Genomic DNA, 23121 nt, shown 5'->3' on the forward strand with positions numbered 1-23121 from the left:
ATATCGGTATAGAAAACAAACTCTTGAATAATGGCCATATATATAAGTAATTATATAATATATATTATGTGTAGGTTGACGTCCTTTCTGTATAATTTCCTGGCGTTACTGGTATTTTTTTAGTTGTTGAATAATAATATACCGAAACGATATAGAGTCCGATTTTTATTACTCCGAAACAAATTTTTTCTCCGAATATTCGTTATTCGTAGAATTACGTCATGAAACTTTAAAATGGATTTATAAAAAATGTATCCACTCTGCAGTATTGTAAGTTTAGTAAATATAGATTTTACTCGATGTCTTATTCATGCTATATAACTATACGTCTATACGTTTACACATACATAATAAAATTGTTTGAGAGTAATTTCATAATATTCACAACTAAATATAATATTATATCACCTACAGACCTTTAGTCAGATCATCTTTAATATGAAAGTAAGTTAGGTGAGATAATTTACGTGTAAATAATGAGAAGACCAGAAAAGAAGTCATTATAGCGGGCGTTGGTGTTGTACACATATTGTGATCGGTATTAGTGTACTACACTACTAGGTATTAGGTAAGCTACACTTACATATTCATTGAAAAATACAACTTATTTTTTTTATTTACATTTAATTTAAATAAATTTATTGATGAATATTAGTCTGTATTTACGAAAGGGATATTTTTTTAAACATATTATTATTATTGAGAAAATGTAAAAAGTAAAGAAAAATATTAGTTCAACATAATTTATTATATTATCATGCATAAAGAGAATCAACTGAAAATAATACAATACCATAAAGTAGTTATTTAGTACAAATGTACAATAGTATTGTTTATGTTTGATATTAAAAAACTTCCCATGAAGTACCCATAAATCGTACCTAATTACTTATTAATTACCAATAGATACTACAGAATAAGGCCATAAACAAACAATATATATTAGTACCTACGTTGTTTTGTTGTGTCCACTGTCCATCTTATTTTATATTTTTATATCAATTGATTTTATTATTCTCGTTCTCACTCTACAGTAAGGATTATGCGATAGATAACTTATAGATAATATAAAAAGGTACGTAGATAATTTTCCTAACCGAATTGTAAGACATGTTGTACTTGGACATCGCCATTATCCATGGTTGTTGACTTATAAGAAGGTATTAAGTAAACGATCTCGGTTAATGGATATTATGGGAAATGTAAATTTGCAGGGGTGAAAATAATAATAATAAATACACCATAGAAATTGACCTTCAAATGTTGTGCATAGGCAACTTAATGTACGTAATGTTGGTATTCCTCTTATCGTAATACGGTTTTTGATAACACAGTGTACGGAATAGATGACAGTAGCAAAAATATAAAAAATTAATGAAAACCGTAATAGTGAAGTTTGAAAATTTCAAACCTCATCTATGGTGTATGGCTCAATCGCTCAAGTACTCATTTGCGATGTTACGAAATCGTATCAGTATTTATATTCATGACACTTAGCAACTTTCTATTGAAACTGGAGGCGATCTTTTTGATTCACAAATATTTCGTTGTCTTATAAATAATATTATATTGTATTAAAATTATTTTTTTATTCAATAATTACAAATTATGTTCGTGAGTGTCTGTTCTTGAATTTTATTTATATATACCTAAAAAAAACAAGTTAATACATTTTTACTTAACACTATATTGTTATATTATGCTAAAATGGAACAGAAGGAAAATAACAGCCAGTCGTCGTTAACTGAACAGTCTGAATTAGAAAAATACAAAAAGAATTTGCACAGTAACAATTTTTAAATATTTTTAGTGTTCTATTAGGTAAAAATATTTCAATTTATTTGTGTATTTATTTTTTTATTAGATTTGGTAGTTGCTTATAAGAAATTGACATTAGAAAAAAAAGTTTTGGAAGACACATTGAAAGCATCCTCAAACTATGACAAAGAAGATGCATCGGAGACTGATACTTCTGAGGTATAACAATTATTAGTTCTTACAATTGTGTCCAATCAAATCATTTACAAATCATAAGTTATGTTCAATAATTTCACAATTATGTCTAACAGGTATCTAATGATTCTCAACAGTCACGATTTATCAATTTAGTTAATACTATAGCTAGTTTACAACGAGAAAAAAATGAAGCTGAAGAAATTGCAGCTGATGAAAAACAACGGCTTCAAAATAAAATACATGAAGTATGTTTAATAATTAGTAAATGATAAATTACCAAAGTAATGGCTATATATTTTTTTATAGCTTGAAAAATTGATCAAAGAATTGAATAATAAAATGGATACACTAAAAAAACTTCAAAGATTAGAAATGGAAAATATTAAATCAAAGTTTAACAAAGAGCGATTACAACGAGAAAAAGAATTTAATGACCATGGAGTTATGATGAGAGAATTACAAAAATTAATGGCTGAAGAACGTAGGCAAAAGGAGCAATCTGAATCGTTAGCAGATAGCTTACAAAAAGAAGTTGTACATGTGCACAGAGAAAATGAAAACTTGAAAAAAGCAGCTCAAGATATGGAGGATGAACTGAAAGACATTAAACAAAAATTAAAGTACAGGGAAGATGAAACATCTGGTATGTTATCTCAGTTACGGCATGAAGTTAAAGCAGTGAGACAGAACCATTCAATTGCCATTTCTCAAGTAACAAATATGGTTTTAAAATTTATAAGTAATATTTGGTGGTAATTATTTATTTTATAGGAACAACAAAGAGCAACAGATGCAGAAAATCGAGCTAGGGAACTTGCAATTGCACATGAAGTGAGAGTTTCAAATTTAGAAACACGTTTGACAGAACTTTCAAACTCAATTGGTGTTTATGATAAGATTAGACATCAAGATGAACTGACAATACAATCATTAAAGGTTTTGTTACATTTTTATTTATTTACACATTGTGCATGTGATTGTCCAATTAATTAAACAAAATTTTGAATACACAAAAAGGATATTATCAATATTAAGTGGCATGTATAGGACGGTGAAGTGAAGAAACTTTAAGGGCCAGTTGTACTATCTATGGTTACACTTCTATTACACTTAATCAGCTGATAACAGATTTTATAGCCTGCCAAATTTGGCCTGATTAAACTTTGGTTAACTTTAATCGCAGATGGTACAACTGGCCCCAAGTTAGTTTCTCAATGGAATTTAAGTGTATCATTACTTAATTGATTCAGATGTTCATACAAATTTGTACTTAACTACTATGATTCAATACACACTGATTAATATAATAATACTTATACTATATTAATCAAATGTTTCTTCTTGAAAACCTAGATTTTCAAATTCAAAATGTGTTATTTAAGTTATTAAATATTAGTACATGTGCAACTAGTTTTGGCAATATTTTTATGCTTACAATATGTGTAACATCATATAAAATGTAATATTATGCAATACTATGATTGAAATTATACTAATGTCTAGGTGGGTTTTGTAGGTAACCTTTTATTAGCAATCAATTCCATGTAATAAACAACAAAACAACATACTTGATAACTTTTTATGTATATTCATAAGCCTAACACACTATTTTATTTTATTTTTTGTGTGCAAAGTGGATTGCCATTATGTACTTAATATAATTTATCAGGTGAAAAATTTATTATTTTATACTTATTTCTTCAGTAGATTGTTGTTAATGTATACTTCATAATTCCAAGTATAGAAGATGAATTTTACCATCATATTATATAGTTAACCAGAGTACCATATGAGTGCCTTAAAATAAATAATATTTATACATTACATTTTTGTAAACTATTTAATTTATTAATAATATTATTTTGATTAGCCAATGTTAACAATATGCAGTTATATTATACTATCTATTCACAATTTATAACTGTACAAGTTATGTTTTCAAATATTTCAACTATTTGTTTATTCATAGGTATGATGAATTATTATTTAAATTGAACACCTGTAGAATTGTATAGTACTTATCAAACCATGAATTACACACCATAGTACCATACTACCATACCAATAAGAGCGTAGGATTGATGAATGGATTATACTGCATACTAAATATAATTGAATTATTTTGAATATAGGAACAAATACAAAAATTAGAAAAAGAAAATGAAAATGATGAAGAGTACACTGTATCTGAAATAGTTGAAAAATTCAAACACTTCAAAACTCTTTTATTAAATTTAGCCAAGACATCAGAAGTTCCTTTAAATATTGAAGGTAAATACATTAAGTTACAATAAATAAATTTATTCTACTTTTATTTTACTTTACTTTTTTTCACTATTATTAATTTATTTTACAGATATAATATTAAAAGATTTTGATCTTGATATTTACAATTATAAAATGAAACACATTGAACATTCAGATCAACAAGATGAAAATAATTTGTCTTCCAAGCAAGATAATTCAGTTTTATTGAATCAAGTAAAAAGTCTAAAACAACATGTAAATACACTACAATTTGAACAAGATCAGCTGGAACGCAAATACAAAGAAAAATTAGAAGAAGATAACGAAGTAAATAATTTTTTATTGTTAAATTTAACAAAATTATGAACATATCTATTATTAATTTACTGTGTTTAGGAAAATAATAGTTGGAAGGAAAAATATATGACAAATGATTTGGAATGGCGTAAACGGACATCAATTCTAGAACAGCAATTATTAAGGCAACGTGATAAAGCACAAGAACTTGTGTTAGAAAAAGAATTGGAACTAAATACTCTACGGGAAGCTCTACATTCTACAAAATATAATAGAAAAACATCCCACTCCTCAACTGGTTCGAGAAAAGAGGTAATTAATTTATTACATATTTTTATTTGTAACCATGTGATTTTTTTGTATGAATATAGTTCCAGGAATATTTGGATGAAGAATCAAACAAAAAAGGATCTCATCTGCTTCATTATGCACACGAATTAGCTCTGAAAGACATGGAAATATCTAAATTTAGAAAGTCCAAGTCTAAGATAGAATCTAAGTACAGAGACTTACAGAAAAGTACAGCTGATATGCAACAGCAGTATAAAGCAGATGTTGATAAACTTAACCAACAGTTAATTAGGTATAACATTTATTCATTTATTATTTTTACAAAAACTGTCATCATTTCAATTCATTTTTTTTCAGACTTGAATCTTGCAAATCTAGAGAAGGTGCTAATTTAGAATATCTGAAAAATGTAACATTAAGTTATTTCCTTACAGCTGATGATAAAATTCGAAAACATATGGTAAATGCAATAGCGGCAGTTTTGAAATTTTCTGATAGCGAAGCAGAGAAGGCTATTAAAAGTCTATCTCAAGGCAAATAATACTATTTTTGTTTTTGCTTGATTATTAAGTGAGATTTAATTAATGCATTATATATTAAATATTTCCTATTTTAGAAGATTATTTATTTTATTTTTAATTAAAGTTTTTATTCCATTTTTAATAAACTAAATATTGTTTTGAAATGCTTACATAATTGTTATTTACTTTAAAAATAGCGTGTGAACTTATTGAATTGATTGGAATATATCAAAGAACAGAGAAGAATGGAAAGACTTAGTTTCTGCAGCTAAAAGATTAAATGGCTTGTAAAGCTAAAAAAAAAAAACTTATTGAATTAAAAAATATTGTGATTAATTTTTGTTTTTCATTCATAGTAATTGAGAAGTCTTAGTAACTTAAAATACCAAAAATTCCATTTATTGTTTTCAATAATACTTGATGATGCAATTGAAGATATTGCAAGTGTACAGTTTTAAAGACATTTTTTATAATTACCATAACACAAAATAATTAAATATAAATAACAAATCACTCATTGTAATAACATGGGTAATGTTTTTTCATTGAGTAACACTTTGAAAGCTATTTATTCACCATCAATCATCATTGTTGTCGTCGTCGTCATCCACAATACCTCTGATTGTTCGAGGTTTATTCAAGCTTTTTGCGTTAGTAAATCCTTTAGAAATAGAATCCTGCATTTCATTTGAACTAATAAAGTTGTCTTGTCCTTTTGGTCCTCGCCCACTTGGTCCATAATATTCGTATGTTGGGGGTGGTGCGATTTCTGCTCCTTTCCTCGGTTCAGTCGGCAACGGAATGCTATCCAAATCGCTATCGTCGTCATGATATGGTTTATTGTTAGTGGTCGCAGGTTCATCGTCCAACTCATTGTGAATAAACTTTTTGAAACTTTTTGAAGTTATTGTACTCTGTTTGTTTGGATTACTCGGTGCAACGAACATATCCAACGATGGTCCTACCATATCTTCGTCATCTTCGTCATCGTCGTCCTCTTCGTCTTGTTGATAGTTATTGGACGATGCACTTTTGGACACTTTCACGCTGTCGTCATAATCCCACGCAAAATCTGGCTTCCTTTCGGCCCGTTGCTTTTCGTTCCATTCTTCCTGGGTCAACACTAAAACAATAAATTACCATAAAATAAAAAATATAAACATAATACGTCACAGCTATAATTAACACATCATAATATTAAAAATCGCGTGATAAGTGATAATCATAACAAAAATATTTTTTTAAAAAAAAACAAGCGTACGAGGTTTTTGTAGTCCGTCCTTTCCGTGGTCCCAAGGTCTAACATGAGCGGCTTTCCTCAACTTTTCAAATGCTCGTTCAGCGTCCATATCTTCTTCGACGACTTCCGGGGATGGAGCCTTTGGTGGCGGCGCTTCTTCGTCTAAAAATTAAGAGACGAAAATACGAACGTCATATTGTTAGTCACAATAATGTTTTGAGCACAAATTTACCCGAGCTGGAGTCCAACGGAAGCCCGAGTTTTTCTTTTTTACGTCGCTTGATGGCTTTAAGTCGAACAGCCATCTGTGCTGCACGCTTTTCCTTGAGCTTTTGCACGGAAATCTGAGTGGTTTTAGTCTGTTCTCGAAGCTTTTTGAGCTCGGCTTGTTGACGATGACGTTCTTTTTCGTCCGTTGAAAATGAATAATAACCAACACCGTGCTCCCGGACCTCTGTATAAACGGTAAATTATTTTTAAATGATTACAATTTTTACATTATTGTATCACAAAACAAATGCAAAATTGTTTGAAATTCAAAATATATATGCAAATACTAATGAATTCACTCCCCAGTCACTTAATACAACTTGTATAACCGTATTAAAAATAATTTATATTAATCATCATATCATATTTATGATTATTTATGTTTGGAGATATGTAAATATTAAATTGCCACAATTCATAATTGAATAATAATCATTAATGAACTAATACATAAGAAAATAATTTTATTATAGTTATAGATTAATAGACTGTAGTTAATAATTTCAAATAGGGAACATAATATAGGTAGAAAGTTATTCTAGGACTATAAAATAGAAAACCTTTTAATTATTATAATATCTCTACTAACAATAAGCTATATAATATAGAACAGCGAATGCTCGAAAAAATGTTTAGCCTTATTTAATACGAATTTATAGGTACTGTTAAATGGTATTTGACCAGTTTAAATGAATTTATTACCTTATCAATATTACATAACTAAGATATGGCATTTATAAATTGTTTACAATTTATTTCACTAAATAGTAAATGCACTACACGCGCACAACTCACATAAGTATTATTATATTATTAAGAAGTATAATCAGTGATGGATTGCTCAATAATGGGTGGGTGAAAAAATTACAAATTGTTCACGTGTGTAAATGACAATGGTAAAAACCATATAATTAAGAAAAAAAATATATATTCTAATCCTCATTACTCAATTCTCGGATTTATATGTATTCGCAGGTTTTTTTAAAAGTCCAATAAGTAGATGGATAAGCTACAAGTTTGAATAATAGTCAATAGTTCCAAAATACAAAGTTGTATTTTGCATATCTTATCATTTTTTGATGTGTACTGCATCCTTCTGTATTTTAAGAATACCTAAGTGGTTCATACCCACTTGTTTCATTATTGTTCGTTGGTTTTAAGTCTTAAACACATATACCTATATGATATCTAAACACTTCTAGATGAAGATAATTATGTCGAGACCATAGACCTTAAACTAAGAGTATAAGGGACTAGTTGTTGTAATCTGTATATTTATTAGTAGATTTTCGTAATAATAATAATAATTTTTTTAACTATCAAATTTCCAAATTGTATGTGTTTTTTATTCTAAAAGGATTTTAACTATACAAAATAATAGAATAAAAGCATATTTCTAAGGTTTTTAAGGTATATAGATCCGGGCCCTACTTATTAGTTATTTTATGATAACTAGATACAAGTAAACGAGAAGTTAGTACTTCAAGAAGGTTGTTTTAGAATAATTCTAGTAATAATTTTCTAAAAACGCAGTAAAATTTCACGTTACACATCGCTTTTACAGTAAACTAATTCAAATTATCTGACGTTAAACAAATTACTTTGAAATGTTCATACATTACATATTATAGTAAGAGCATACTAAGCATAATATGATCTACATACACACAAAATAGCAGGTACCTATTATTGTTTTGGTATTTGATTCTCTGAAATGTAATTTTTATAATCATTTGATACCTACTATCTAAGTAGAGGTAAAATTATAAAAGTATAAGTACCATTTGACAGTTAAAAATTCTAAACTATTATAATATTTTGTTTTCGTTGCTGAAATTTTTAATAGGCTGTAAATCTACGTCGTATAATCGTAAATTTAGTGAGTATACGCTAAAAAATAAAAATAGGGAAGTGAGTTATGAGCATACTCTAAAATAAATATAATAGAGAAATGAATTATGTGAATATGCGTCGTAAACACACCACTGCTCATTGTGTTCATACGACGCATGCGCAAAGACGTGTTTAAGGGTGGTGTCTACTTTTCAGCTCCATAATAATAAAAATATAAAATATATAAGCAGATAAAAATTATTAAAATAATTACGTACGCCCGGCGCCCATGATATAATTTATCTATCTACATTAGCATCCACTGCTTCGGGTCCGGCTATAAACGGCCGATCGCTAGGTTTTTTTCTTTTTTTTTATCAGAATTTATGTGTTTAAGTTACAGTGGAAATCGTTTAACACGGCACCCCGAATATCGTCATTCTCGGTTAATGCATCCAAATAGATTAAAATCTTGGCCGAATACTGTATATACGTATATTATCTACGTCAGTGTAAAAACGAAAATGGTATACTACGAGTGGTCCGACGACTGCAGATAGCAAATGCACTGGACAGGACGCGTGCGTATAATATATAATATAATACAGGATGATTCAACAAGAATATTCAACCCTCTTTTATCCTTTAATAATGTATTTATTCAAATTCTGATTTCAGAGATTTTTAAGTATATACTTGCAAACAACATTTTCAATTACATTTTTTTTTTGTTTTTCTGTTTTGCTATACGCCATTTAAGGTTCAAGAAGGACTGTCCTATTGCGATATCAACATATTTTTTTTTTAATGAGAACCGCACTTTTTGCTTTACAATAAAATAGTTCACCACATCACGATTTTCAGAAAATGTTGATGCATTATTTGAATCAATATTTAAACTACCAAGTAGTTTCTGAGTTATTGAACTATATTATAATATATGGAAAATATGGAAAATATGGTAATATAATACATATATGTATAATATTGTCCTTATAATGGCTCACATAAAATATACAACATCTATTATAGAAGTAAAGTAGTTTACTTTAATCTAGTACTTATATTTGCTCATACAACTTTTACAAATTATAAAATGTCAAAATAATAATATTAGGCTTTATAATTTTAAATAATCATTGGCCCTATATCTTTTACATCAATTTAGTATCATAGACTATGATCTTTAATGCCTTAGGTTTAATAACCCGGAATTTTTAGTTCGAATTTTGATTTATAAGCATTCAATATTTCCATAAAAATTATCATTTAGAATTTATATCACCACAGTTAACGTAAGAGTAAGTATTTGAAAATATGGTCTTTATAAGTATATACTTAAAAATTCCCAAAATCAGGATTTAAATTAATTAATAACTAAAGAAACACTTGAAGGTAAATATTCTTGGTAGATATATTTTATATTTATATGTAAAAGTAAAGGCCATACAATAACTTAATCTTAATTAAAAATAAGAGTAATATTATTATGAATAAATATGCGTTGTCGTTTTGCGGTTATGACGTGTCAAGGCGACAAGTTCAATATAAAATGCACAATATAATTTTTAATATAATCAATACTTATAAGTTATAATAAACTAGATTATGACATACACAATACACACATTTCATTCAAAGAATGAATCAGAAATCCCAACCTTTAAAAATGATATGTGATAGACGTAAATATGCAATGGAAAAGGGTATATTACAACAATTTTCTATGACTAACAAAAATGAATAATTAATAAGTAATTATTATTACATAATACGAGTATGTGAAAACATTGTAATTAACTTACGTAATAATTTATGTACCCTACACATCAGTGGTGTAACCATATGGCGGAGGCTGAGGAGAATGCAACCCTCCCCGAAATTTCAGAAAAATTATAAAATGCTTTTAATGTTTAAAAACGTTTACGTAACGTTAGACTAAAATTTTAATTTGTATAAAGGTTGATGCAGAAGTCCTAAATGTTACGTACTAATTATACCGACGGTTTCAGCACTAACTTATGTAGGACTTTATAGCTAAGCATACCCTGAACAGGTACCCCAAGCGCATCGTTAACATAATACATAACATAAAACATCGTTAACGGATAAATATATAAATAAAAATTAGGGTGTATTATGAAGTTTTGAGAATTTTTCACTGACACTTCATTTAAATATATATAGGTAGGTATGTTGCCTTCGTGAGACGCTCTGTTTAAGGCAAAACAGAACATTGATAACCTTTCCCCCTCACTGGCACACTGTTATATACCTTTACGACCACTAATGCACAAACAATAAATAGGTATTATTATATTCTAACGTGCTGTACACTTTTACTACCTCGTGATTGTTGTATACGTTATTCTGAGTGAAACACGAACATTATGTATGTTATTTGGATTTAAAAATTATGTTATTTTATAAAAAAAACGTTCATGTACCCCAATTTATTTATCTACAATAGGTAACTAAAAGTATGGTATTTATTACAATTTCAAATTATACAAGTTTAACTAAATTATGTTTTATTAACATACAATACAATACTTAACGATAGTAATATTAACTATTATTATTATAATGGACTTAATATATTGTAATGCCTACGACCGTAAAGAATACGTTTTTTTACTATATCTCAGGACGTTGAAACAAGATTTATAGAACTATTAAACATATAATTAAGCGAATTCATATTAAAAGTTTTTTTTTTCAATTGGATATGCAGTCTAGGTACATTATGTAATTTAAGATTTTGTCAGCATATAATTTCTTTTAATAGGTATAGGTTTTAGTATTTTACCTAAAATCTATAACAACAATATAATACATGCTTGTCCTGTTTCATAAATAAATAAATAAATACATGCCCAAGAAAAATATTTTAAAAATGTAGACACTGTGACTTGTAAAGACTGCAGCTACCTGTCCTACACTCAATATCTGCTTAATTATTTCTCAGCTAAAATGCAGATCGGCCGAAATTATTTCGTCCATTTTACGCACTACCACAATTATTGGTTAAAGAAATAAAATTGATTTTAACTAACTGTATTAGGTTTTATATTTACATACGAGTTAAGGCTATATGTTACGATAATAAATAAATCGGAATAATAGAAGAAATTTAAAATTATTATTTTATACCACCCAACGATCCAATACTTTCTACGAGTAAGTAATTAACCGAAAGTTAAACATTTTTCCGTTTTCTAACAATTTACTTACTATAAGTATTTTAAATGAATCGAATGACCAAATACCGATCCCACATCATTGTTGCTTAAAATCTAAAATAGACTAACCAACTCTACAATAATAAACAAACAATACCTAAAAAGTAATAAAAATATAAATATTTTTATAAAAACTTTACTACTGTAAGACTATTTTAGGGTCGGCTACTAAGTTATTACGGACCCAGGTCCAGGTGGCCATGTATATATGACTTGTCCCCATATTATTTTATTAGTTATATACCCATTATAATTTATAGGCAAATCTATATAGTATTTTTAATTTTACTTAGAACTTGCATCGAACCATCAATGACTAAAGACGGTTACCATTGTAGACGTTTAGTATTAATAATTATTGCCGGGTAATTAATATAGGTAATAATATTATAATACATTATGAATATAACACAATATTACTCGATCAATAAATTTAACTACGGCACCTAAATATATATAATTATATATATGGCTATATGGCTGTATATAATTAATCATGAGCAGTAAATGGACTATAAAACAAACAATAATATATTATTATAGTCGCATAGTGCAGTATTTCACGCATGTCTTCAGAGCTTTTAAAAATTATCTCATTACTTACTTCTTTCCCCTTGTATAGGAAGAACAAAATAATTTATGGCGAACCATTTGGCATTTAGCAATTTGCACACATATATACATATATTATATGCACACAACAGATACGAGGGATAAATGCGGTACTATATAGGCCCCGGTAGAGTTTACATTTTTCCGGTTCTTTTTTTTTTTAATTGATCGTTTGCGTAACGTTATAATATGCGCCGACCCCGCGAGATGGTGTGCCTCCACGGTCAGTTGTAGACGTATAATAATAATATTATTATATAGGAAACGACGAGAGGGAGCGCGGGCCGGCCGGAGACGTTCTCTAGCATTGTGTCCAAAACAGTGCGAACCGCGAGACTACGTTCGGTATCGTTGCATGTTGTTTTCGGTAACGATAATGTATAAGGTAATATAATAATAAATAGTTTATTATGCAGACATATCGTTCGTAGATCAAGTTTACACGAGATGGAAATCAATTATAATTAGGACCATACCACACAAGCAGTTTTTTTAAATTAAATTTTTGTTTTGAGGTCAAAATCGACTTTACTCCAATAATTTTTAAACATTTGTTCCTCTATACCCACTGAATATGTGATAAAGTTTTCGCTGTTTCAATTATATTTGAAAACAAAATGTCTGTCGGTTTTCTGCGATGGACAAAAACCACGACGGTTTGGTTTTTCATGATCAGTAAGTTACACTAAAATATATTATATTTCATTACTAATTAGTAATATGTATTATAATAATAATAAATTAACATTATACATAAAAAGTACTTATACATTTATTATTGGCTCTGTATTTTGGACATTGCAAGCGTTTTAAAAAACTCAATACCTAAGGTCTATAAAAATCATATATTAATAAATGGAAACAAAAGTTTATTATATGTACATTTTTTAGATTTAAAAATTCTGCGAATGTATTTACCTATTTATCACTGTCGTTCATACTTCTGTTATAAATAATGCAATGAGACGAGATAGACTAATAGCCATAGCCCCAGATCCAATGAATAAATCATCAAAAATAAGAACCGAAAAAAAATATTGCTTATTATATTTTCATTGAAGTAAAAATTATAATCAAAAAATATTCATAGGCTTTAAGATTACTGAACCAACTAGAATATATTAAGCGTATTTAGAATATTATTATGTAATTAAGGATGTACATAATAAGTTAATTATCGGGGTGAATGACGCGACTCGTCTTAATATGTAAATAATGCAGTCGTTTTCAATTATTTGTACACAAAATAAATCTTGGTCGATAAAAATCTCTGATGAACAACCATGAAATTATGTGTATCCAATTTTTAGCATTTTTAATCTAACATATTCGTTTACAATAAATATGGATCATAAAATATAGACTTATAGTATAAACTACAATGATCTATATAACAATTGAGTAATCACTGCTGTAAAAAATCAAAATAAACGAAATTATTTATTGAAATTATAAATACTAACCACTAAGACTACAACTGTTAAGTTGTTTTAATTTTGCTTGTTAGATAAGATAGGAAATAATCAATAAAGTAAAACATGAATTCAGTTTTACGCACGTTTAAACTCTAAATACAAAAAGACTTATTAATTTATGAATATGTTAAAGGTCACACTAATTTCATATTTTCATTACATAACTATAATATAATAAAGTACAAATCACATTGTATTAATAGTGTCAGTAAAAGCAGATATAGTAAAATAGTGGCGAGTAGAGCTTAGGTATTACAAATGGAGGAAATACCTAATTATTATTAAAAATTACCTTTTCTCTAAAATATTATAGACATAATATTATCAATATTATTTACCTACGAGCTCTACATAATAACATTCTTTATTAGAAAATGTTATGATATAAGACACATAACAATACTTTAAGATTATAATAGCGATATTTGTCATATAACAGAACGTTTTTCAGATTTTAAATTAATCAATAGTTAACAAAAAGTTTGAACGAAAATAATTTTTTTATCCATACGGCTGTCTAACAAAATAGATAATTCATTTAAAGTAAATAAAAAATAAACAGTACGTTTTGAATTTAATTTCGTTCCACTCAGTTTGACAAATGTGTGAAAAAAACGATATATTATTCAAAATGTTTGAAGGTAGCACAATACTATAATGTACGCGACATGTCATAAAATGATACAAAAAATCACACTAAATCGTGACAGGAACGTTTTTGATAAACAATTTAATGGACAGTGTTTGTACTGCCATTTTTATATTATCGCGAAATTATCGAAAGCTATGTAGTTTTTATTTTACTGCAGATACGAATATATATATATAGAAGTCATATAGACATTGGTCATACACTTATTAAACATATAGCTGGAGACCGACGCCTGGAAGATTATCATCTGGTATAATATTACGTCACAAAAATAAAATGTCAAAAGTTTCGTTTGAAAGAAACAATTGTTTAAGAAAAGTTTAAAAGTTAAATCCTAAGTTTTTGGTTTTATTCCTTACATAACAATACAATTTTCAGAAAATAATATTATATCTTATACATTATGATTTATGAGCTAACATAAAATACAACATTCAGAGAATAAGCAAAGTTATTCACATTATGCAAATATTATTTTTAAATGTTTCATTGTTTCAAATGTTACTAAATAACAACTATAGGTAATGAAGATAATTTAAAACGTTTGTGCCAGTAAATCGTACACACAAAATTGATCTAGATATTGCCCGATCTTAAAAAAAAGGTTTCATATTAAACACTAATTATTAATTAATTATGAGATTAGTATTTACTATTTATACTCCATAAAAAAAAATAATATATTTATAGAATTATTAGATTGTTTAAAAAATGAATTTAACTTTACGAATTAGAAAGTTTTCATATACCTAATAATTGCATATTTGAATGCAATATAAATGACAAGTTTAATTTTTGAGAGATTGGTATTTCATACATGAGTAAGTATAACAATGATTATTTAAAATTCTCGTGGGAGAAAAATAATAAGGGGTTATTATTAATGTTATTATAACGTGTGAATGAGCAACACATTGAATTCCAAATAAACATTTTTAACTATAAAATGTTTTTTTAACGCTTACGAATCACCCGTGGAACTCAGTTTTCGATAGACGATAGTAGGTATATGTATTTATTTAACTTCATCATTCATGTTTACGGAATTTTATTTATTGACTGTCTTGTCCGGTATTTATAAAAGCGAATTAATTTGCGTGGGATATAGGAACATCGTAAATCTAGTTATTCCAATTTATTTTAACTTGTTATACTAGAATAATTACAATGTTGACGAATTAAATAAAATCCAAATTAAAATAATATATTAATGAAAATAAATAAAGGGATATTTTTAATAGCTAATACTATGTTGATAATATGAAATAAACTATAGCGTATTGTTGTTTTAGAATTTCGAGCTTCTTTAAAGAACGATGATACCAATAAAAATTTAAGAACATTTGAATTACCAAACTTACAGCTTATATGTACATAACTACATAAGTACATACAATAATTTATTTTTCAATTCAGTATAAAAAATATAACTTATTAAAAAAAAGATAAATATTTTCGTGATATCCCCTTACACTTTGTTTAAACTTTTAAACGAATATTACAGACTATAGTGTTACGAGTATACAGTCCTAATTTTTATAATTGTAGTTGGCTACCTAAATGCTAAGTCATTAAACCAATTGGCCATAACACGACTCCCTCGGTCCGTTAAAATAAGAGTTCAATGAGTCAGCCTTTTCGTGACTACATATTATCGTGTTCTAAAATCTAGCAAAAAATAATAAATGTGTTTTTCATTCAGTTGCCTGTTGTCAACAATATCTTTTGAAATAAAAAAACAATTTATACGAATTCTATGCAAGTAAATCATGTACTCTAACGATCCGTGCACCCTGCCACCATGCGTCCATGCGCGTCCAAATATATTATATATGACAGCGAAGTAAAATCTTCACAGTGAAATTGAATTTTTTTATACATTTCAATTTTACCAAAGATAGAATAAAAATAGTAAACGTTTATTATTCAACATTATATTTCTGCCATGAATTATTAAATTCAAAAATCGGTAGAAGCTTCTAATCTTTAATGTATATTTTTTTGATTTTCATAAATAAATTAAAATATGTCTTTTTAAAATTCCAGTTATACTTCTGAAAATCATTTAATTTTAAGTTTTGTTTATCTAATATTTCATAATTTAACCTATCATAAAGTTGCTGAAAATAGATATCTTAAATAAAAAAGTAGATATTCGTAGTTTGTTCAGATTCCTGATTCAGCAAAAAAATTGTTTTTACTGCAATGAGTACCAATTATTGCATTACTTTGTCCAAGTTCATATGTAATTATTTATGTGTTAAAAATGTGTTACAATTTATTTGTAGGTTTAACTTATTCATCGTCTGTCAAAAAAGATATAACATGTTATGTGTGTTCACCAAATTCAATTTCTGATAACACAGAAGCTTCGGAAATCTCTATTACTTTTTCAAATTATGACATTGAAACAATACCAACTTGTGGTTCAAATGCTGCACTCAATTTTACATTAAAATGTCCAGAAGGATACAGAGGATGTCTAACTAAAACTTATGGTAATACAATTAATTTATAGTTATTAATTATTATTAATTATTTTTTGTTATTTTAAAGGTAAAAGTATACTGAAATCTTGCAATGAGTATCCCATTACTGATTGTAAAATAGCAAATAATGTGAAGTATTGTTTTTGTGCTAAAACTTTATGCAATAATGCAACAATTTTAACTCCAGTTCCAATTTCCTCAGATGATGAAGATTTAGACCAATCAGCAGAAAATGGAAGCGGGTTATTTGATGATTTGACACAATTAGATAAACATAAATATACCAACAAAATTATTAACACTACTGTAATATTAGATACATCTACAAAAAATAATTCATTTGCAAAGGCATCAGCTGATAAATTGGTACTGCCTAGGCGTACTTATATTTTAAGTTTATTATTCATAATCCATAAAGCTATATAGTATTTATAGTCTTTTTAAAATAGTCACATACAACATTGCAGAGAATAGTGATATTTTTTCATAAAACCATGCAATATGAATGTATATTTTTTATACTTTAAACGAAAATGGTTAACGTTCCTTGTAATTTTTAAATTCTGAATGAAACAATAAAAATAATGAACTACACTTAACTTATATTCAACAGATACATTTTGAATATGTTTACTCTTTCATTATTGTTATGAACAAATTTAAATTTTACAATCAATATAATCTATACTTGTATTGTTATATACCTTTGATCTATACTTTTAAAAGTAAGGATAGTACCAAACAACTGGTCTAAGTATTTAGTCCAGTTTTGTATGAATGTATTAATCTGTAAATAGTACATGTTTATAAATATAGATGATATAATATAGGTAATAAAATTGTTCCTACATATAATATTTATATAAGCATGTGATCTTAAATTTTACATAATAATTATTTAATTTGTAGCTTTTTAATTTTTACTTTATGTTTAATTTAACAAAAGTAAAAAATACACAATTATATCGTACCATGTCTTTCTTAGTAATAAAAAAACCCTTTATGTTAAAGTACATAATATAATGTGGGTGGATTTTAGGTTTTTTATGTCAATTTTTGTCATAAACATGTTAAAATATAAAATATTATATATATTTAATATTATAAAATATGAATTATTATGATTGATTTAACTTAGTTTCCATAAAATTAAAAATTGTCGCCTACATCTTAAATAGGAAGTTAGTTTTAGATTTTATATAAATGGCACTATGGTAGCTCAGTAACAATGTTTTTCTAAATAAGTTTATCAGTGTTTATCAATTTACAGCGTATACTAAATTAATTTAATGATTTGAATGGTATTTGTGTGTTGTCGCGACTTTCACTATTATCATTTGACATCATTGAAGTTGACAGTAAAATAAGGCAGACACAAAATTATAAAATGTATAGAAGTATCATGTAAACAAACTATTGTTATTCATATATTTGCCATATCACTAATTATAATGTGATATGTTTTGTGCAACCTGTTAGTTAGACGTTGCATTAAGCAATTTTCTAGTTTCTACTGTGTATTTAAAATGTATTCAAACTATTTTTAATTATTACTTTAAAAAAATTGTTTTCATTAATTATTTACTTACTTACTGAGAATTGGAACTACTTTTTGCAAGATAGATTATTTTAACCAAACATATCAATTCAGTACAATTTAAATACTTGGATTGATAGCTTATCTTAATTCTAGAAAGAGAGGTGAAGGGTTATTAGTGTTTGCAATTTGTTGCATGTCACCTTATGTAGGTCAAGTCAAAAGTTTTCATTACTTAACTCAAAACTAGGAAGCCCCATTCTAAATTTAGAAAATATTGTTTTTTATACTCACCGTCAAATCGTATATCTTCGTAATGAATGTCAGTTCGTTCGGCTAATTTTCGTTCTTCTTCTTCCCATTTGAGACGCAATTGTTCTCTACGCATATCTGATGAAAAAAGTTCAGATATTTCTTCTGGGTTCCTACTTTCTTTTACAAATTGTTGTGTAGCTATAGGTGTCTGTTGTTTTATTTCATTAGGTGATGGTGGTGGTGGTTCCAATTCTTTTTCAATCCTTTGATCTCTTTTTTTGAAAAATTCTAAATCTGTTTTCAAACATCGCCTAGTACGCCCAAAAAAGTCCGTATAATCTACCCTGATAAAATAAAATTGTACATCTAATTGTAAAATAGATAGTTTAAAACCATAATATACATAGGTATAGGTAGGGTGATTATTTGACATGATATAATTATATAATTATCCAATATTTTAAAACAACATTACAACTTAATTTATGAATAACCACCCTATTTAAAATGCATTAATTCAATTTACCAATCATCATCCGCTCCTGAATCATATTTATCTAAATCTGCATCGGAATCAGATTTTTCCTGCTCCTTAACATTATCTTTTGTGGAAGATATAGGATAAGCAGTTTTATTTTCAGTAACTTTTTGTTTAAAATCAACTAAAAATGTTTTGTCTTGTTCACTTACCATTTCACCATTAACCAGTTTCTCATACAGCTTTGCCTTCATAGTTAAAACATCTCTAATAAAACAACACAAAATATTATAGAACATTCTAAACTGTTATATTATGTAATGGTACATACAGTAGATTCCAGATACATTAAACTATACTCATAAATTACCTTGATTTTTTCAAACTATTTTCAATATCTGGAGTATATTCTTCTTCTAAATCTTTAGCGTTTCTTTTTTCAACACCCTCATTAGATTGAAGAAGACATGATGGCGTCTTAGCACCAGGCAATGGTCGAATAAATGTGTCACCAGAAAAACTTTTTGCTTTGTTTGCTTCATCTTGTTTGCGTAAAAGTTCTGCTTTTAAACTTACTAGCTAGAATATACAACATACATTTATTTGGTTAGTAAATGTTTTGTGCTAAATATAGTGGAATTTAAACAGAATTATTTTAATGCTTTGTGTATACTATACACTATATGTCTATGTAGATAATAATAAATGTTCATATAAACTCGAGTATAAACTATATCATTGCTTAATAGTTATTTGATACATTAATAGCAATAATAGCATCTTCGCATTCAAAAAATCACGAGGAACTCAGTGTATTAACTATTGTTTATACTTTTTGAAAGATTTTTAAATTCGTAAACATTCATATCAAAATTGGTTGATAATGAAAAACATACATAAATTGTATTGAACTTGATACTTTTATGACAACAAATTGTTATGGTGATTTCATTAATTTATACAGTACCTAAGATGGTGCTGCATAGATAATCAATTATAACTGTTGAAGAAACACTGAAGCAGTTCTGGAAGTGTTGACAATGCCACAAAAAAATAAAAGGTAATCAATTATTTTATGTAGATTGTAGGTTTTTTAATACTAGTAAATAGCCTGTCTTACAATATAATATTATATTTATTTTGAATAGATATATTTAAAAATAATAACTTGTTTTGCTATACTAAGTAAGTTACTAAGTTTTGCTCCTTAAAATATTTTCAGTTTAGCTAGTCAAATTATTCCAATGGTACATTTATGATTTATTAATTTAAGTTGTCTACTTATAGGTGTTTTTATTTACTTTGGTTTTTCTTACAATCATATAATATTTTTCTACACAAATATTATAATAATTGTTCCGGTTAAGATGTTCTTGCAATTACCAATAATTATAAAATCAACCCAAAATTAATAAACAATATAATCTTTCAAAAATATAGTGATATTCTTTACTTACGGATGCTTTACAAATATCTAAAGATTTGCTCATTATATCTGTTTGTTTTAAAAATGTTTATAAAAACCAATGAATTAAAAAATTAACTAAAACAGTAATAAATATAAATGATCATTTTACAATTTAAGATTAAGACATTCAGGCAACATGAAGTCTTAGGACTTGAATAACAATAATGATTAATGAAAAGTATTACAAATTAATTATTATTTACATTAGTCTTTAGCACAGCCTTAGAAGATAGGTCTTTAGCAATAACAGAGTACAGACAATATAGATAATATAGATAAATTAAATATGAATAGATTCTATTCTATTATTATGTTTATATTGTTTATAACTTTATAAGGAATAATCACGAACTAAGATAATACTATCAATAGCAATAATCCACGGATGGTGATGGGGACAGTTCGATCCCGTGATAAGAATTAGGCCAAAAGCTTATCACTACCGCTATCAAAATCGGGAAATCTGTCCCGGCCCCATAAGAATTATACCTATTTATTTATTTACCTAATTATTCTATGCTATTACATTACCTTAGTAAATAGTAATGCTGATAAAAAGTTCTTTAAACATATTATTGATCATGATGGCCTTGTACATTGTACAATGGAAATTTATAATTGCTTTAAATAATTTGCAAAATTATATTGGATTAAAATTTGCTAACAAATTAACATCATAATTCATAGCATATACATTACAGAAACAGCATTATGAAGGTCAAATTAGCAGCTCAGTCCTTAAGCAGTGGTGTGGCAGATGCGATTGAATATCTACAAAAAAAAGGAGAAAAATCATTTCAAAACAATGAATCAACTATTTACTTTACAAGACAGATTGACAGATTTTTTGATATATTAAATTCTAGAATTCCATTTTCAAAAGGGTACAAAAGTTCAATTAATGCTGGTAATATAAAGTCTATTGAGTCAGTATTTAATAATACTATTGGTTATTTAAAAACATTAATCATTGAAGAATTCCTTGCATATTTAAGTGGTAGGAAAATGTTTGTTATTGGATTTGTTGTTAACATGAAAAGTACATTGGAAATGTCTTACAAACTATTGTATAAAAATCAGAACCCATTAAAATTTGTTCTCACGCTTAAAGTCTCTCAAGATCATATAGAGCTTTTTTTTGCTTGTGTACATTCTAGAGGGGGTTGTAACAATAATCCTAATTGTGTTCAGTTTAAACATACCTTGAGGCAGCTACTATTTACAAGGAATATAACTGTTAACAGTGGTAACTGTTGTGATTTTGATGCACTTGAAAGTTGAAGATGACATTTTAGAATTTCGCTCTGATAAAAGAAGTGTAAGGAATGTAGAGGAAGAAACAACATTTGATGATGATAATAGTGAAATTCAAACATTTTTAGATCAACTTAACAATTTACAGCTAGGAGAATATATTAATGATATTTTAGACTATATTTCAGGATATATTATTCAAAGCATGGTAAAGAAAATGTCCTGTACTTTTTGTATTGAAGAATTAACAGAACGAGAACATCAACCTGATCATATTTATGCCATCAGTTTAACATTTACTTCTTCTGTTAACAGAGGCAAACTGTTTCAGGCGCGGATCTAGAACGTATTTACGGGGGGGGGGGCATCTTAAATAAAATTTCAGCCTATAAGTCTAATAAAAATGCAAGTAATGCAAGTCCATTTAAGCGTGAGTCTACGGGGGGGCATGGCCCCTTGCCCCCCCCCCTTGGATCCGTGCCTGAACTGTTTATTTTTTCAAAAGCCATTTCTTTAATTGTTCAACATTTAGAAAAAGCATTTCAAATTATTGTTGTGAAGGAAAAAGTATTACATAAAAATGTATCATTTAATATATTTGAATGCGCCAAAAAAAGTATATTAGCCAAAAGTAATAATTTTTTTTTACTGGATTCCATCCTATTATAAATGATTTTGGTGCTCCTAGCCATGAGTATACCTTATTTAAAGAAATTAGTAAGAACTAAGAAGTTTATAAATATAAGAATGCGTCACTACTCACTTCAAAAAAGAATATTATATTCGTGAAGTATAGAAAAATAAATCTTTGTTAAGGTTTAAGCTATCTAAATTAGTTTTATTTAAACACTTGTAAATATTTTTACGTAATTTTTATTTTAAAAAAATGTTCAGAGAATTTTAATTTTAATTTTTTTTTTGCGGGAAATGAATTCGCTGACAAGCTTGCCAATTCCTCTGCCTCCCTCAGTTGCCCGTCAAGTACAAAAATTCCATGGTCCGAC

General features: G+C 27.4%; 3 protein-coding genes across 5 annotated transcripts; 2 read left to right on the top strand and 1 right to left on the bottom strand.

The window, feature by feature from the left end:
- The first annotated feature begins 1334 nt into the window (after nucleotides 1-1334).
- LOC111037365 (GRIP and coiled-coil domain-containing protein 1) lies at nucleotides 1335-5648 on the top strand. 2 transcript variants are annotated; one of them, XM_022319896.1, is made up of 10 exons: nucleotides 1335-1786; nucleotides 1865-1977; nucleotides 2070-2201; nucleotides 2263-2667; nucleotides 2728-2892; nucleotides 4089-4227; nucleotides 4313-4530; nucleotides 4600-4812; nucleotides 4872-5083; nucleotides 5149-5648. In XM_022319896.1, the coding sequence occupies exons 1-10, from the start codon at nucleotides 1708-1710 to the stop codon at nucleotides 5330-5332; spliced, it is 1860 nt and encodes a 619-aa protein (XP_022175588.1). In that variant the 5' UTR covers nucleotides 1335-1707; the 3' UTR covers nucleotides 5333-5648. The 2 variants fall into 2 exon arrangements, with proteins under 2 accessions (XP_022175588.1, XP_022175589.1); XM_022319897.1 differs by having other exon boundaries at nucleotides 4878-5083.
- Nucleotides 5649-5689: 41 nt separating this feature from the next.
- Nucleotides 5690-21153, bottom strand: LOC111037366 (coiled-coil domain-containing protein 174). Of its 2 annotated transcripts, XM_022319899.1 has the most exons (8): nucleotides 21071-21153; nucleotides 20853-20890; nucleotides 19766-19974; nucleotides 19444-19662; nucleotides 18957-19261; nucleotides 6785-7006; nucleotides 6574-6714; nucleotides 5690-6435 (listed from the first exon to the last, which is right to left on the bottom strand). In XM_022319899.1, exons 2-8 carry the CDS (start codon nucleotides 20883-20885, stop codon nucleotides 5891-5893), a joined length of 1674 nt encoding a protein of 557 aa, XP_022175591.1. In that variant the 5' UTR covers nucleotides 20886-20890; nucleotides 21071-21153; the 3' UTR covers nucleotides 5690-5890. The 2 variants fall into 2 exon arrangements, with proteins under 2 accessions (XP_022175591.1, XP_022175590.1); XM_022319898.1 differs by having other exon boundaries at nucleotides 20853-21139.
- On the top strand, nucleotides 12433-17986 carry LOC111037369. The gene is made up of 3 exons (XM_022319902.1): nucleotides 12433-13184; nucleotides 16925-17134; nucleotides 17193-17986. Exons 1-3 carry the CDS (start codon nucleotides 13127-13129, stop codon nucleotides 17549-17551), a joined length of 627 nt encoding a protein of 208 aa, XP_022175594.1. The 5' UTR covers nucleotides 12433-13126; the 3' UTR covers nucleotides 17552-17986.
- Nucleotides 21154-23121: the final 1968 nt, after the last annotated feature.

This window comes from Myzus persicae, unplaced genomic scaffold (genome assembly GCF_001856785.1).
Source record: "Myzus persicae strain clone G006 unplaced genomic scaffold, MPER_G0061.0, whole genome shotgun sequence".
Classification (NCBI taxonomy): domain Eukaryota; kingdom Metazoa; phylum Arthropoda; class Insecta; order Hemiptera; family Aphididae; genus Myzus; species Myzus persicae.

Coding starts and splice junctions, on each gene's coding strand:
- LOC111037365 (XM_022319896.1), top strand. CDS start 1,708: ATGGAACAGAAGGAAAATAACAGCCAGTCGTCGTTAACTGAACAGTCT. Junction 1,787..1,864: donor ATACAAAAAGAATTTGCACA/GTAACAATTTTT, acceptor TTTTTTTATTAG/ATTTGGTAGTTGCTTATAAG. Junction 2,893..4,088: donor TGACAATACAATCATTAAAG/GTTTTGTTACAT, acceptor TTTTGAATATAG/GAACAAATACAAAAATTAGA.
- LOC111037366 (XM_022319899.1), bottom strand. CDS start 20,885: ATGAGCAAATCTTTAGATATTTGTAAAGCATCC. Junction 19,663..19,765: donor AATAGTTTGAAAAAATCAAG/GTAATTTATGAG, acceptor TTGTTTTATTAG/AGATGTTTTAACTATGAAGG. Junction 7,007..18,956: donor CGAAGATATACGATTTGACG/GTGAGTATAAAA, acceptor CCGTTTATACAG/AGGTCCGGGAGCACGGTGTT.
- LOC111037369 (XM_022319902.1), top strand. CDS start 13,127: ATGTCTGTCGGTTTTCTGCGATGGACAAAAACCACGACGGTTTGGTTT. Junction 13,185..16,924: donor GGTTTGGTTTTTCATGATCA/GTAAGTTACACT, acceptor ATTTATTTGTAG/GTTTAACTTATTCATCGTCT. Junction 17,135..17,192: donor ATGTCTAACTAAAACTTATG/GTAATACAATTA, acceptor GTTATTTTAAAG/GTAAAAGTATACTGAAATCT.